A 14,959-nucleotide genomic window follows, 5' to 3' on the forward strand; every position below is an offset into this window, starting at 1 on the left:
ACAAGGCAAAGTCAGCATTTCCTTGTGGTTTTGGGTAGTGCAGACTAAAGCATTTGCTTCCGGTTCTTTTGAAGAATGCTACAAAGGTCCTCAATGCCATACGTGATCCATCTAACATAACAGGGCAGTACAAAGTTCGAATGAAGCAAGAACACAGTCGGCAGGAGTTACGACTTCTCATGAGCACTACTGCGGAAAAAGTGTGTACTGCCTAAGTGCCCAGGGAACTGTGACACTCCTCCTCCTGAGCAAAGCTAGACCTGCGCATGCGCCAGGAAGAATACCACCAGGCCAGGCTCGGCATCTGCCAATTACTTGGAGGATTCCAGGCCAGCTCTGTCCCCGAGAGGGTGCTGTTGCCTGATGCAGAGAGGACCACACCTCTTGAGGAATGAAATGTCAGCAAAAAAAAAAAAAATCAGAACATCAGAATACATAACAACAAACAAATGTGGCTTTACTGGACATAAATAACAAAAGGAAGGTGATAGTTTACCAAAACAGTAAACCCTTCACGACCAGTCAGCATTGTCATTAGAGAACAGTTAGTTACTTTCCCATCTTATAAACGCAATTTTTTTTTTTTTGTTTTGTTTTTCAAGACAGGGTTTCTCTGTGTAACAGTCCTGGCTGTCCTGGAACTTGCTCTATAGACCAGGCTGTCCTCGAACTCACAGAGATCCACCTGCCTCTGCATCCGAGTGCTGGGATTAAAGGTGTGTGCCTCCACCACCACCTCCTGGCTTTAAAGACAAATCGTAACTAATGAGTGGAGGAGAGTGGTATGGTGTGAACCAGTCTCCTCCAGGACCATCATACATGGATGGGGAAGGTGTCCTCGGGACGGCAACCGCGCAGTCCAGGGACCCTGACAAGAACACACTGAAACTATGTAAAGTTTCAAGGGGAAGATACAGTACCTGCATACTGGGGCGGTCAGACAGCAGAGAGCCTTCCTCGTTGTAGGTATAAACTACAAAGTCAGTAGGTAAAAGGTCTCTGGAAGAGGAAGAAAAGAGATGTGTCAAGTACCAAGAGCTGAAGGCACAACTCAGGAGATGTTCTCAGGAGAGAGGCAGAAATTAACTTTTAAAAACATTTTACCTGAACCACTATTGTAAAGAAAGTGCTACTGCGAAACCAAAAGCTAACTAACAGACTTGGGTTTTGGACATTAGCTGAGCGATGCAAAGATACGATTCGCTCTCCTGGCACCACGTGCACAAGGGAAGAACAAGTGAGGCTGCTGACGCACTCATGTTTGTACAAGACAAGTAAGAATTTTATATTCCTTTCTACAAAGTCCTATGTAAACAAGAAACATCACTGCCTTAACCTAGGTATGAAGACAAGCGTCTGCTGTCAGTTGTTAAAGGAAATGCCTCCCCCTCACTGAAGAACAGCTGTGTGAACCATGGGGAAGCAATCTTCTCTCACACTGACCTCCAGGCCTTGTGGAAAATCAGGGAAGCAGGATGCACTGTGTGGTTCAAGTTCAAAGCAACCCGAAGCCGCCCAAAACCAACTGATCCTCCTGTCCAGAGATGGACAAACTGATGGTTTGCCCTGCTTGCCCTGAGTGAACTTCAGCTACATGACCACTGTGACACTGAAAACCCTTGGTGAAACTGTGCCTCTGCCTCCTTGAATACAGGAAGCCCCATGGCAGCAAATCTGGAGGCAAAGCCATCCCTGTGACTAAGAGCCTGGAGCACTTGAAGCTCTGAGACTCCAAAGTAATCTTTGTCCCATGTGTCTTTGCGAAGTCCGCTCTGTTGCTCTGTGGGCACTATTCAAAGGAGCCTACGGAGCTGAGTCTTTTCATAAGCTGATATCACTGGGCACTGGAGTCTATATACACACATGCACCACACACACCAGACACACACCGTGCCACTCACACACACACACACCCCATACATCCTTCACATACACACACACACACACCAGTCACACACCGTACCACTCTCACACACACACACACACATCCTTCACATACACACACACACGCACATACACACACACACATACACGCACCAGACACATACCATACCACTCACACACACACCCCACACATCCTTCACACACACACACCCCACACATCCTTCACACACACACACACACATACACACACCATACCACTCACACACATGTGCACGCGTGCACACATATACACACACCACATCCTACACACACACATACACACCCTTCACTCTCCCTAAAGGTAAAATTGAAAATAATTAAGCTATGCATGCCTGGCTTCCCTCTGCACTGTCTCCTGGAAGTGCAGCCTGTCCAATCACAGCATAAATTCCTGTGGACTTCAGATGCAGGCCTACCCCTGTGCAGCAGGGTCAGCAATAACTAAATCTGCTGATTCCAGGATTCAGACTCCACTAAGCAATATCAATCTAGAAAAGAAATCACTATACTGCTGAGGGAAAACATAATTAAAAAGGCAAAATAAATGAAATTTCTTACGTGTTTCTTTCCAAGTGAATAACATGCTGTTTTCCTTGCGCCTGGATGACATAAGACACCTAAGTGCACAGAAAAGGAAAAAGGCAATAATAAAACACCGTCTTATAAATTACTTTTCAACATATCACAAGAGGCAGGAAAGTTCATTCCAAATTAAAGTAACTTGGCAATGCCTGCAACAGTTAATGGAAAGTTTTTTGGATTTTTTTTTTTTTTTTGGTTTGGTTGGTTGGTTTTTTGTTTTGAGACAGGGTTTCTCTGTACCTTTGGACCCTGTTCTGGAATTTGCTCTTGTAGACCAGGCTGGCCTCAAATTCACAAATTCTACCTGTTTCTGCCTCCCAAGTGCTTGGATTAAAGGCATGTGCCACTACCGCCTGACTAATGGAAAGTATTCTTAAGTAATATATATTCTATTTATCTCTGTCTCCCTTTAAACCTGGATCATGAAAAATAAGCCTACACTTCTAGCTACTCTTTTTTAATTTGTTTTAGATTTGTCTGTTTGCTTGTTTGTTTTTGTGGGGGTCTCTGTGAACACCACAGCCAGCAGAGTGTCAGTCTGCAAGAAGGAAGTCTGGTTCAATTTAACTCATTAACTACTGTTAGTTCAAACTTTGAGAGTCTGGCACCAGGTAGTTTATTTTAGGCATATTTAAGCACAGCACAATTTGGAAAAAGTTTCCTGGTAATAATTAGCTCAGTCCCATGTTCACAACAAAGCTTAAGACATGATTCCATAGACACTTTTTAAAGAACATGTGACCTCTTCCATAAATACATGTTCTAAAGGTTGACTACATGTGACATTTTAGGGTTCAGGTGTGGTCTCGGTCATACAGATAGTGTGAAAGTCACCAAGCTATTAACCACCTCCACTCCCAGCCTCCTGGGCAAGGAACAGGTGTCTCTGCCTGAGATGTTTAACAAGCCTGGTTTCCCTAGCTTTTATCGGTGAGCACCAGAACTTCCTGGCCTCCTACATGATTTTACACATATCATGCTTTAATTGTGTGGATGTATGTGTACTATGTGTGTGCCTGGTACCCCTGAGTTCAGAAGAGAGTGCCACAGCTCCCGGAACTGGAATTGTGGATGGTTAGGAACGAACCTGTGGGTGCTGGGAAGTGACTCCCAGTCCTCAGCAAGAGCAACAAGTGACCTTAACCAATGAGCCCTCTCTCCAGCCCCAGCTGTCTGCTCTTCCTAAATGTGTTCATGAATCAGCTGTAACTTCAGGAAGTAGTTTCCAGGGCACCCACATGGTGCTTCCTTTGCAGAAGGAGCTCTTCCTTCTGTTTAAGTGAGTTTCGAGTTTTGAGAGATTACTTAGTCCTACAAAAGTGGACACGAAATTCCTGTTCTCTTGTGACCTTTACAGCTTATCTCATCAACTCTAACCCACACTTTCTCCAGCTGCCAGCAGCCCCGTGGAGCAAGAACACATCACACACAGACGTGGCAACCTCACTAGCAGCACTTGAGTTTCTTCAACAGTGATAAACAGTGTCATCTTGGAGTTAGTTCGTTATTTAGATAACTCTGACTTTGTCATCTTCAAGTTCAGGAGGCCCTTTTCCCTAGCCCAAACAATTTCCCTATTCTAACTATAGGACAAACTATTGATCGTAAGGTCATGAACAAGGCTAGACCCCAAGGACAGCACTACTGGGAGGTGTAAGGGATCTACATGTACATGGCTACCCCATCAACAAACAGAAAAAATCTTCTCCAGTGGAAAAACAACACTCCATTTCCTTATAAGCAGTTTTGCTGTTTTTTAAATCAGCACGTAAAGTATTTGATATTAAAACTCATCCTCAACCCCTGAAACAACCAAGCTGCAAATATCACCCTTCATTGAGAAAAGAAGAAACTATAATTTCCTTATAGTCGCAGTTCTCCAGAGAGAACTCACCTGCGTGGAACTGGACCTCGGGGCTTCCCTTCTTCCTCTAGTTAGTCTCCAAGGCGTTATAATCTCATAAGAAGAAAGATGTTTGGTCTGCTGAATGTCTGCAGCAAAAAGAAAAAAATATAACAACGTGAGCCCGAAAAACCTACGCGGTACCTAAATACCGGAAATAAAAAAGCATGTGTTCAGCTGGATATAATGCTGCATGTTTTTAATCCCAGCACTTGGAGGCAGAGGCAGGAGGATCCCTGTGAGATTGAGGCCAGCCTGGGCTACACAGTGACTTCCAGGACAGCTAGAACTACATACTGAGATCCCCATCTTGAAAATAAAAAAACTAAGTCTTGAAAATAAAAAAAAAAACTAAGTGTTCAAATTATTGGGGGGAACACCAGATAGCCAAGTGATTTTTTTTAATTTGTATTTTTTTGCTATTATTCTATTTACCAGTGTTTTGACTGCATGTTTATCTGTGTACCATGGGTGTAAATGGTGCCTGCAAAGGTCAGGTGAGGATGTCAGACCTACTAGAAGCGGAGCTACAGAGAGCTGTGAACCACCATGTGGGTACTGGAAATCGAATATGGGTCCTGCGGAAGGGTGGTCAGTGCTCTTAACTGATGAGCCATCTCTTCAGACCCTCCTGTGACTTTTTTATTTACAATTCTAGACAAGGATGAAAGTGAAAATATTTCCTAAGGAAAAGATGCCAGTCTATATCCAAATGTGTGTGTGTGTGTTTATGATGTTAAAACAATCATTTTTCAAACACTTTGCATCTGTATACTCTAGCCCTTTTCCTCAACATAAGTCTTTTGTTTTACAATCTTGGGGCATAAACAGAAGAAAAGAACATGAGATTTAATATGGCAGAGTGCCACGCTGCAGCTCAGAGCATGCACTCGTCCCTCACTCCCTCCTATGCCTCTTGAGTGATGGCATCCTAGGAGAGTAGCTAAACACTGGATAAAGATGCTAAGAAGGGGAAGATCCTTCTATCAATGGGTCAACATTAATATGTACTAACAGTGGACCAGCTGCCTCATATGGACTGACTACACCATGGATCCACCAGAAGAAAATGTTACACAAAATCATTAGCAGAAAAAAAAAAAAAGAAAAGAGGAAAAAAAAGAGGAGAAGAGAAAAAAGGGGAAGGGGGGAAAAAAGAAAAAAAAAAACAATGGCAGTTCAGAACTCTGGTCATGTGCACTTACATTCTAAAGTTACCAGTAAAACCAAGTATCTTAGTTAGGGTTTCTATTGCCGTGAAGGGATACCATGACCACGGCAACTCTTATAAGGGAAATATTTAATTGTGGTGGCAGCTTACAGTTCAGAGGTTTAGTCCATTAGTGTCATGGCTGGAACAAGGCAGAGTGCAGGCAGATATGGTGCTGGAGAAGGAGCTGAGAATTCTTACATCTTGACTCACAGGCAACAGCTTGAGCCTCTATGAAACCTCAAAGCCTGCCTCTGCAGTGACACACTTCCTCCAACAAGGCCACACCCACTACAACAAAGTCACACATCCTGATACTGCCACTCCCTTTGGGCCATTTTCTTTCAAAACACTACACCAAGTACAACCAAAATGAAAGACAGGACCAGACATAGAACTGTGCTCTTCAATCTACTGGTTCTCAACCTGTGGGTCATGGCCCCTTTAGGAACTGAATGACTGTTTCACAGGGGTCATCTAAGACCATCCTGCAGGTCATTTATTTATATTATGATTCATAACAGTAGTAAAAGTACAGCTATGAAGTAGCAACAAAATAATTTTATGGTTGGGGTCACCACAACATGAGGAGCTGTATTAAAGAGTCGCAGTATTAGGTAGCTTGAGAACCATTGCTCCCAGTACTTGGGAGGCAGAGAAAGTCAGATCTCTCTGAGTTCAGGCCAGCCAGGGATACCTAGTAAGACGGGTAAGAAAGGCCCTATCTCAAAAGAAAAAAAATGCCACCACACTGAACAATAAATCATGTAGGAGTTGGATACAGTTTTTTCCCTTCCAGTATCATTACTAAGGGCATAACAATTCTTTCTCACTGTTTGTTTGGTGCTTTTGAGACAAGCTAGTCCTTCAAGATGACCTTGAACTCATGACCTTCCTGCCCTGTCTTCCCAGGGTTGAGATGACAGAAGCTCACCACTGTACCCAACAGCCACAGTAAAAGTTCTTTCAGGGAAGTCTGGAGATGGTCACTGTAAGGGGTCAGTCACCGTGAGGGGGACGGTCACTGTGAGGGGGATGGTCACCATGAGGGAGACGGTCACCATGAGGGGGACGGTCACTGTGAGGGGGATGGTCACTAGTGGGCTCAGGAGCTTCAGAACTATGCTGAGGAAGGAGGACAGCTGCATCTCCCTGAGCCACAAGAAGGGAAGTGGGGAATTTCATAGATTGAAAAAGCCTTATAACCAAACGCAGTCTATGGGCCTGTCTGGATCCTTGTAAAAATGAACCAACTGAGAAAACTCTGAGAACGTCTGGGAAATTTAGACACAGGAAACGTTTGATGATCTTAGGGAACTGTGCTTAAGGCTTTGTGATTTAGCGATTCATGCTGAATATTCAGTGATAAAATATATTACAATAAGTACAGTGGACTTGAAGGAAAAACAAAACCAAGATTAAACCTGAATAATGCACACACAGGAGTTCGCTCCTCTTTTTCTACTCTTATGTATGTTTAAAAACTTCTATAATGCCCGGCAGTGGTCGTACACGCCTTTAATCGCAGCACTCAGGGAAGCAGAGGCTGATGCATTTCTGTGACTTTGAGGCTAGCCTGGTCTACAGAGCGAGTTCTAGGACAGCCAGAGATACACAAAGAAACTCTATCTCGAAGAAGAAAAAAACAAAACCTTCTATAATAATTGTTTACCTACAAGCATGAATGAAAAAAGACTAATACTTTTGCTGTAATCATAATTACAAAATAATATACTTGGGCTGGCAAGATGGTTCAGCTGGTAAAAGGCTTGCTGCCCAGCCTGACAACCCTGAGTTGATTCCTGGTACCCACGTGGAGCAAGGAGAGAACTGACTCCTAAGAGTTATATTCTGACCTCCTGGACCACACACAAATACATGCAATTTTAAGATGTAATACTGAATTTATATGTTGCAAATTGTGACTCTAAGCTGTCATAAACACGCAAATAGCATAAATCAATGAACTAATCTGTTGGGTGTCTTTTCCATGTGAGGCAAGGTCAGGAAGCAGTAAGAAGTCTATTTCCTACAGTGTGCATCTCCATTGCCCGATCCGGTTTACAAGACGTGTATGCTGCTTCTACTGTCGTTCCTTTGCAAAAACTAAGGCTCACCTGCCCGTGCTGACCCTAACTGCCTAGCAGCTCTGCCTGCCTCATTTCTAATGTCTTTTTCAGGCACTAGAGATCAACCGGTGAGTCGCACACCACGGAAAGGCTCTACCAATGAGCAGCCTTCTCTACCTCACACCTGAAGAATGGGTTGACCTTTTCACTCGGGCCCCACCCCCCCTCCTCCAATGCCATGGCATCTCATTCATATTAACTGCCCGCGTCCCTCAGCCTTCTCACAAACAGATTTGGATGAAGTATGGCATCTAACATTTTCTAAGTTGGCACAGTATAAAACCTGTTTATAGTTCAGGACTTCAAAGACATTGACAGGAAAACATAAGCTATGTCAGGTCCAATACACAGCATATTGTGTGAAGAGTTTTCCGACTCTTCTCCATCGGTCTCGCAGGCATCTTAACTCATATCATGACTATCATCCAGATATGATGTGGGATGTCCTTCTGTATACATGTTGCTTTTGTTGATTAACGAATAAAGCTGTTTGGGCCAATGGCTTAGCAGAGCAAAGCCAGGTAGTAAATCAGAACAGAGAGAGAGAGGAGGAGGAGTCAAAGAGACGCCATGTAGCTGCTGAAGGAAAAAGACACTGGAAAACCTTACTGGTAAGCCACAGCCTTGTGGCAGTACATAAATGAATAGAAATGGGTTAATTTAAGATATAAGAACTAGCTAGGAAAATGCCTGAACTATTGGACAAATAGTGTTGTAATTAATATAGTTTCTGTGTCATTATTAGGGTCTGGATGGCCGGGGAACAAACATGCAGTCTCCAGTCTCCATTTACACAGATGTTTTGTCAATTGGGAAAAATAAAAAACTAAAACCTTATAATACACTATCTTGTAGGCTGATACCCATACTCCTAAATTAACTGGAGTTGGTGGCTATTTCTTTACCTAAAAATGAGCCTTTCAATGACCTCCAGTCTTCTCAAATTCCTAAAACATAGGTTTAAATAGCATCCTTAAAAACCTCCTTCGCGCCAGGCGGTGGTGGCGCACCCCTCTAATCCCAGCACTCGGGAGGCAGAGGCAGGCGGATCTCTGTGAGTTCGAGACCAGCCTGGTCTACAGAGCTAGTTCCTGGACAGGCTCCAAAGCCACAGAGAAACCCTGTCTCGAAAAAACCAAAAAAAAAAAGTAAAAAAAAAAAAAACCTCCTTTGCATCAGTAACCAACCCTACTGCTGGAACTATCACTCTGAGCATGCAGCAAGATAAACGGAATACTGCAGTGGGCAATAAATTCTGTGTGATCAGGAGTAAACTGTATTCCAGGAAAAGATGATAAAAAGTGTGTGGGGGGGGGGTAAGGTGGGGTGGATATGGGAGGGATCAGGAGAAAATATGATCAAAATACACTGTATAAAATTTTCAAAATTTTTTTTTAAGTAAACTAGCCTGAAGCCGGATGGGTAGGCCAAGTCTATAATCCCAGCACTCACGGGAAGTGGGTACAGCAAGAGCACAAATTCAAGGTCAGCTTCAGCTACAAAACAAGTTTGAAGCCAGCCTGAGCTAGAGGCCTAACTAAAAAAGAGCAAAAATGGCATATTTTCCTCTGCCTTCCTGTCGTGACTTGTTACTTCCAAGAAAGTTTCAGAAATCCACTAGAGACCAGAGCACAGACACTGAGAGGCACGGATCACTGCTGCGGTAGGAGAGGCTGAGCCACTGGCAGCCAAACTAACATTTTCACTATGATTCAGAAGAGAACTCCACAGAAAGAAAAATATGAAACACTTCCAAAAGGTAAAATTTGAAGCTCTAATGGGCAGGAAGATGATGTTTCAAGAGTTCTCTATCTAAAACAGGTTCCGTGACTTCCTAAGGTCACCGCCTACTTTACAGGAGAAGACAGGTGTTCTGTCTTCTAAGGAATCTTTTACCTGGATGGCTACAGGGATAATAAAGCTAGATATAAGAACAGAAAGTAGGCCAGTCATGGTGGTGCATGCCTTTAATCTCAGCGTTTGGGAGAAAGAGGCAGGCAGGGCTCTGTTTGAGGTCTATATAGTTCCGAAACAGCCAGAGATATGCAGTGAGTCCCTACCTCAAAAAGACAAAACAACAACAATAACAAATATATGTAGTACATATAATTCTATATTTTGCCAAATTGGGAACCATATATTATTGAAAATATATATATATTCTGGAAAAATATAAATATTCTAGAATCTTCGTTCGCTGGTTTCCATTTTAAAATCATTTTTTTGTTTTGTAAAGCAAATGTCATAATAGTTTGTGGTTTTTAAGGTTTCAAAATTATAGCACTTCTGTATTTAGGAGTTCTTACTCTGACACCAACTTCTTTCAAAGCCCCAAGGATCCACCTTCTATAGCAAACCCATGCAGAGACACCATGTACAAAGCTTCTGAGAAAGTATTATTTCAAAAAGAGTATACACTAATATACATAAACTACAAGGGAATCCTTGTTTCTTTTTTCTTTTCTTTTTTGCCAGAATTCCAGCCTGGTTTCTTTTTCCTTATCTCCTGCTCATTCCCAACATGCATTTCCCTGATTCCTCTATTCTATGCTTCCTGTGGGAACCGAAAGGCCATTTCTTTCATTTCACTGTAAAGGAAACACATTTAACCTCCTAACACTGGCACTGTGGGCTGGAAAATCCTGTGCAGTGTAGGCGTGTCCAGCGGCACCCCTGGCCTCCACTCTCCAGACGCCAGCAATGTTAGCTCTGACCGCTCAAGTGTCCATGTTCCCGGAGATATAGGAGGTAACATTGCCTCCAATTAAAAACCACCAGGAATGCCAGGTGTGGTGGTTAAAGTCTTTAATCCCAGCACTCAGAAGGCAGGGGCAGGTGGATCTCTGTGAGTCTGGGGCCAGCCTGGTCTACAGAGAGAGTTCCAGGACAGCCAAAGCTACACAGTCAGAACCTGTCTCAAAAGTTTTTTTACAAATTAAAATTAAAATGCTAAACAGCGGGATACAGTTCACAATAAAAGTAAAAACCTTCAATGCAATGCCCATCAAAATCCCAGCAAAATTCTTCAAAGACCTCGAAAGAACGATACTCAACTTCATTTGGAAAAGCAAAAAACCCAGGATACTCAAACCAATCCTGTGCAATAAAAGAACTTCTGGAGACATCACAATCCCTGACTTCAAACTCTACTACAGAGCTACAGTACTGAAAACAGCCTGGTATTGGCATAAGAACAGACAGGAGGACCAATGGAACCGAACAGAAGACCCGGATATCAATCCACACATCTTCGAACACCTGATCATTGATAAAGAAGGAAAAAAATATCAAATAAAAAAAGAAAGCATATTTAACAAGTGGTGCTGGCATAACTGGATATCAACATGTAGAAAAATGAAAATAGACACATATCTATCACCATGCACAAAACTCAAGTCCAAGTGGATCAAAGACCTCAACATAAAGCCAGCCACACTGAACCTTATAGAAGAGAAAGTGGGAAGTACACTTGAAAGCATTGTCACAGGGAACCACTTCCTAAACATAACCCCAGCAGCACAGCCACTGGGAGAAACAATTAATAAATGGGACCTCCTGAAACTGAAAAGCTTCTATAAAGCAAAGGACAGACACAGTAATCAAGACAAAACGACAGCCTACAGAATGGAAAAAAGATTTTCACTAACCCCACATCAGAGGTCTGATCTCTAAAATATACAAAGAACTCAAGAAATTGGTCATCAAAAGATCACACAATCCAATAAATAAAAAAAATGGAGTACAGACCTAAACAGAGAACTCTCAACAGAAGAATCTAAAATGTCTGAAAGACACTTAAGGAAATGTTCAATATCCTTAGTCATCAGAGAAATGCAAATCAAAACAACTCTGAGATTCCATCTTAGGCCTGTAAGAATGGCCAAAATCAAAAACACTGATGACAACTTATGCTGGAGAGGTTGTGGGGAAAAGGGAACACTTCTGCACTGCTGGTGGGAATGCAAGCTGGTACAACCCCTTTGGATGTCAGTGTGGCAATTTCTCAGAAAATTAGGAAATAACCTCCCTCAAGACTCAGTAATACCACTTTTGGTATATATCCAAGGGATGCTCAATTTGCCACAAGGACATGTGCTCAACTATGTTCATGGCAGCTTTGTTTGTCATAGCCAGAACCTGGAAACAACCTAAATGCCCCTCGACCAAAGAATGGATAAGAAAAATGTGGTACATTTACACAATGGAGTATTACACAGCAGAAAAAAATAACGACAGCTTGAATTTTGCAGGAAAATGGATGGAGCTAGAAAACATTATTTTGAGTGAGGTAACCCAGACACAGAAAGACAATTATCACATACACTCACTCATAGGTAGTTTTTAAACATAAAGCAAAGAGAGCCAGCCTACAAACCACAATCCCAGAGAGCTTAGACAACAATGAGGACACTAAGAGATACTTACATAGATCTAATCTACATGGGAAGTAGAAAGTAGAAAAAGACAAGATCTCCTGAGTAAACTGGGAGGATGGGGACGTTGGGGGAGGATTGAAGGGGGAGGGGGAAAGGCAAGGAGGGGAGCGGAGAAAAATGCAGAGCTCAATAAATATCAATAAAATAAAATTTAAAAAAAAAAAAAGAATGGCTAGGCAAGAAATTTTAGTAGGCTTATCAGTCCTGCCCCTAACTAGTGACAGGTAAGCCAAATAAATAAATAAATAATAAAAGTAAAAATCTTAATATACTCTGGGGTATACAAACTTTGATATTAGAATCTACAGAATAAGCATACTATTGAAAATAAGGACACTAGGGGACATGAACTGAAGAAAAAGTTGTGAGAAACGTAAAGGCTGGAGACATAGAAAATGAAAGGGCGTGAGATCTTGCCGCCTCTGACTCAGGATTCTCGTGCATTTCTGAGGAAGTAGAAGCAACTGTGGTAGAAAAAAAAAATCTTCCAAAGAATTCTACCTAATTGCAAGACAAACAAACGGGTCTGCAGAACCACAGAGAGCCTTTTTCTTCTCACCTTCCTGCTTATTACCTAAACAAATAGCCACCTTTATGTGCTCCCTCTGTAAAAGATGAACCTCCACATTCAGACTGCGTGAGATAATCTGTTGTCTCAAGTACTCCTGAAGGAAAATGACTGTAATTAAACCCTACCTGCTAGTCACAAGCCTAGCCCAAATCAATGTGTTTCGGCTACTAGTCCTTCAAGAGCACATTCCACTGCGTTTCTGCTGCTGTGTTCTACACCAGTACCTGTCTTAAGACGTGTGCTTCTTTATCTGCCTGTCTTTAAAGAGAAATCGGTGCCTATTCAAAATGAGAATGCTCATTCTGGGTTTTATCTCAAACATCCTATCCCCAAATAAGAAAACAAGATGCTATTTTTGTCTTGAAGTACCCCACTGGGAAAAACTCCAACCATTTAGAAAATGTAATGCTGCTAAGAATTTAAGGCCCTCAAATAGGAATTTAAATTGCTGAAACCAAAGCAGCTACTTCCTATCCAGATACTGCAAGTACTCAATAAAATGTACCCTCAGTCAACAGCCTCCTGTGATCCTTACACACACACACACACACACACACACACACACACGCACGCACACTTCCTTAAAGCAAACCTGTCCCTTTTGACAATTAACATCTTTTCCACTACTGTGCAGGCAGGGCCCTCAAACATACTTACCAGCAACACCAATTCCCCTCTTCAAACTAGGGTTGGAAATTTTAGGTCAAGAATGTGATTGTAGCCGGGCGATGGTGGCGCATGCCTTTAATCCCAGCACTCGGGAGGCAGAGGCAGGAGGATCTCTGTGAGTTCGAGACCAGCCTGGTCTACAGAGCTAGTTCCAGGACAGGCTCCAAAGCCACAGAGAAACCCTGTCTCGGGGAAAAAAAAAAAAAAAAAAGAACGTGATTGTGACAGTCTCTGACTGTGCCACAGAGGTTCATAAGGAGGAAGTGGGCTCTGCCTACCTGGGGCGCTACTGAAAGTAAAGGGTAGTCATGCTGAGGCGAGATAAACCAGGAAAAAAAATCTCATTCCAAGAACAATGTATCGAAGGAAACGAAACATTTGGAAGTGGAGTTTGTAGGACTGTCCTACAATACAACAAGTTTTGTAGAGAAGCTTTGTTTTTAAATTTTCATAAGATCTAGCAGTAAGTTAAGGTGAAGGAAAATCCAATCCAGGCCAGCACAGTCCAAAACAGACGACTAGCTAGCTCTTCAGGGGACAGAGACAGGGAGATCTCTATGAGTCGGGAGCCAGCCAGGGGTATAAAAAGAAACCCCGTCTCAAAAAAAACAAAGGGAGGGAGGAAGGGGAAAGGAAAGAGGCAGGTGTGAAGACTGAACATGAATTTCTCAGGCTAGCTCCCTTTTTTGGTCTTTTTTTTAATAATATTAATCTTGGGGGTTGGGACACAAACAAGCAAGTTTCATCTTGGCATCCTCGTAAATGTCATTACAGTTTGTTCTCATCCATTCCCCTCTGCCTTACTCACTCCTGAAAGATATGCCATGGGACAGGAAATTGGGAGAGGACAGGGAAACAGGTGAGTCTGGGAGGAGCTAGAGGGCGAAATGGGGCTGAGTATATTCAAAACACTGAAAGAAATTTTCGAAAATTAAAGAGAGTACAATGTCCCACATATTTCTCCCATATGTGAAATTTGGGTTAACACATCTATGTACATATATAGACATATTACACATCTGTGACATGAAAGTTGAAGGAAACTATGTAGGGAGACCATGAGAAGACAATGAGTCGGAAGATAAAGTGAAAAACATACAATGATAACCATGCATGAAACTGTCATAACGAAACCCATTGTTTTATATACTAATTTTAACAATTATTTTTTAAAAAATCTGCTTGACATCTGAAAATGAGCTTGGCATGAACCTCAGTTCCAACTATTACATGTACTTCACTTTCCAATTATTTGGCGTGAGCAAGCTTTCAAACGGCTTCTTCAGGACACCAGAGTTTCTCTAAGAAATCGGGGTTAGTCTACATGTTGTATTCAATACATTACATTAAAAAAAATGCTGGGCGGTGGTAGTGGCACACGCCTTCAATCCCAGCACTTGGGAGGCAGAGGCAGGAGGATCTCTGTTTGAGGCCAGACTGGTCTACAGAGTGAGTTCCAGAACAGCCAGAGCTACAAAGAGAAACCCTGTCTCAGGGAAAAAAGAAAGACATAAAAAAGAAACTGAGAGCCGGGCA

General features: G+C 42.4%; 1 protein-coding gene across 3 annotated transcripts in view; it reads right to left on the reverse strand.

The window, feature by feature from the left end:
- Window positions 1-14,959, reverse strand: part of Adam9 (ADAM metallopeptidase domain 9) — a 61,870-nt gene that overhangs the window by 44,324 nt on the left and 2,587 nt on the right. For all 3 annotated transcript variants that reach the window (XM_013352040.2, XM_013352041.2, XM_005362443.3), the window contains exons 2-4: window positions 4,400-4,497; window positions 2,482-2,540; window positions 921-999 (exon numbers count right to left, since the gene is read on the reverse strand). In XM_013352040.2, coding sequence (XP_013207494.1) covers window positions 921-999; window positions 2,482-2,540; window positions 4,400-4,497 — 236 coding nt within the window. The remainder of the gene's footprint in view (window positions 1-920; window positions 1,000-2,481; window positions 2,541-4,399; window positions 4,498-14,959) is intronic.

This window comes from Microtus ochrogaster, linkage group LG7_11 (genome assembly GCF_000317375.1).
Source record: "Microtus ochrogaster isolate Prairie Vole_2 linkage group LG7_11, MicOch1.0, whole genome shotgun sequence".
NCBI classification, from domain to species: Eukaryota; Metazoa; Chordata; class Mammalia; order Rodentia; family Cricetidae; genus Microtus; species Microtus ochrogaster.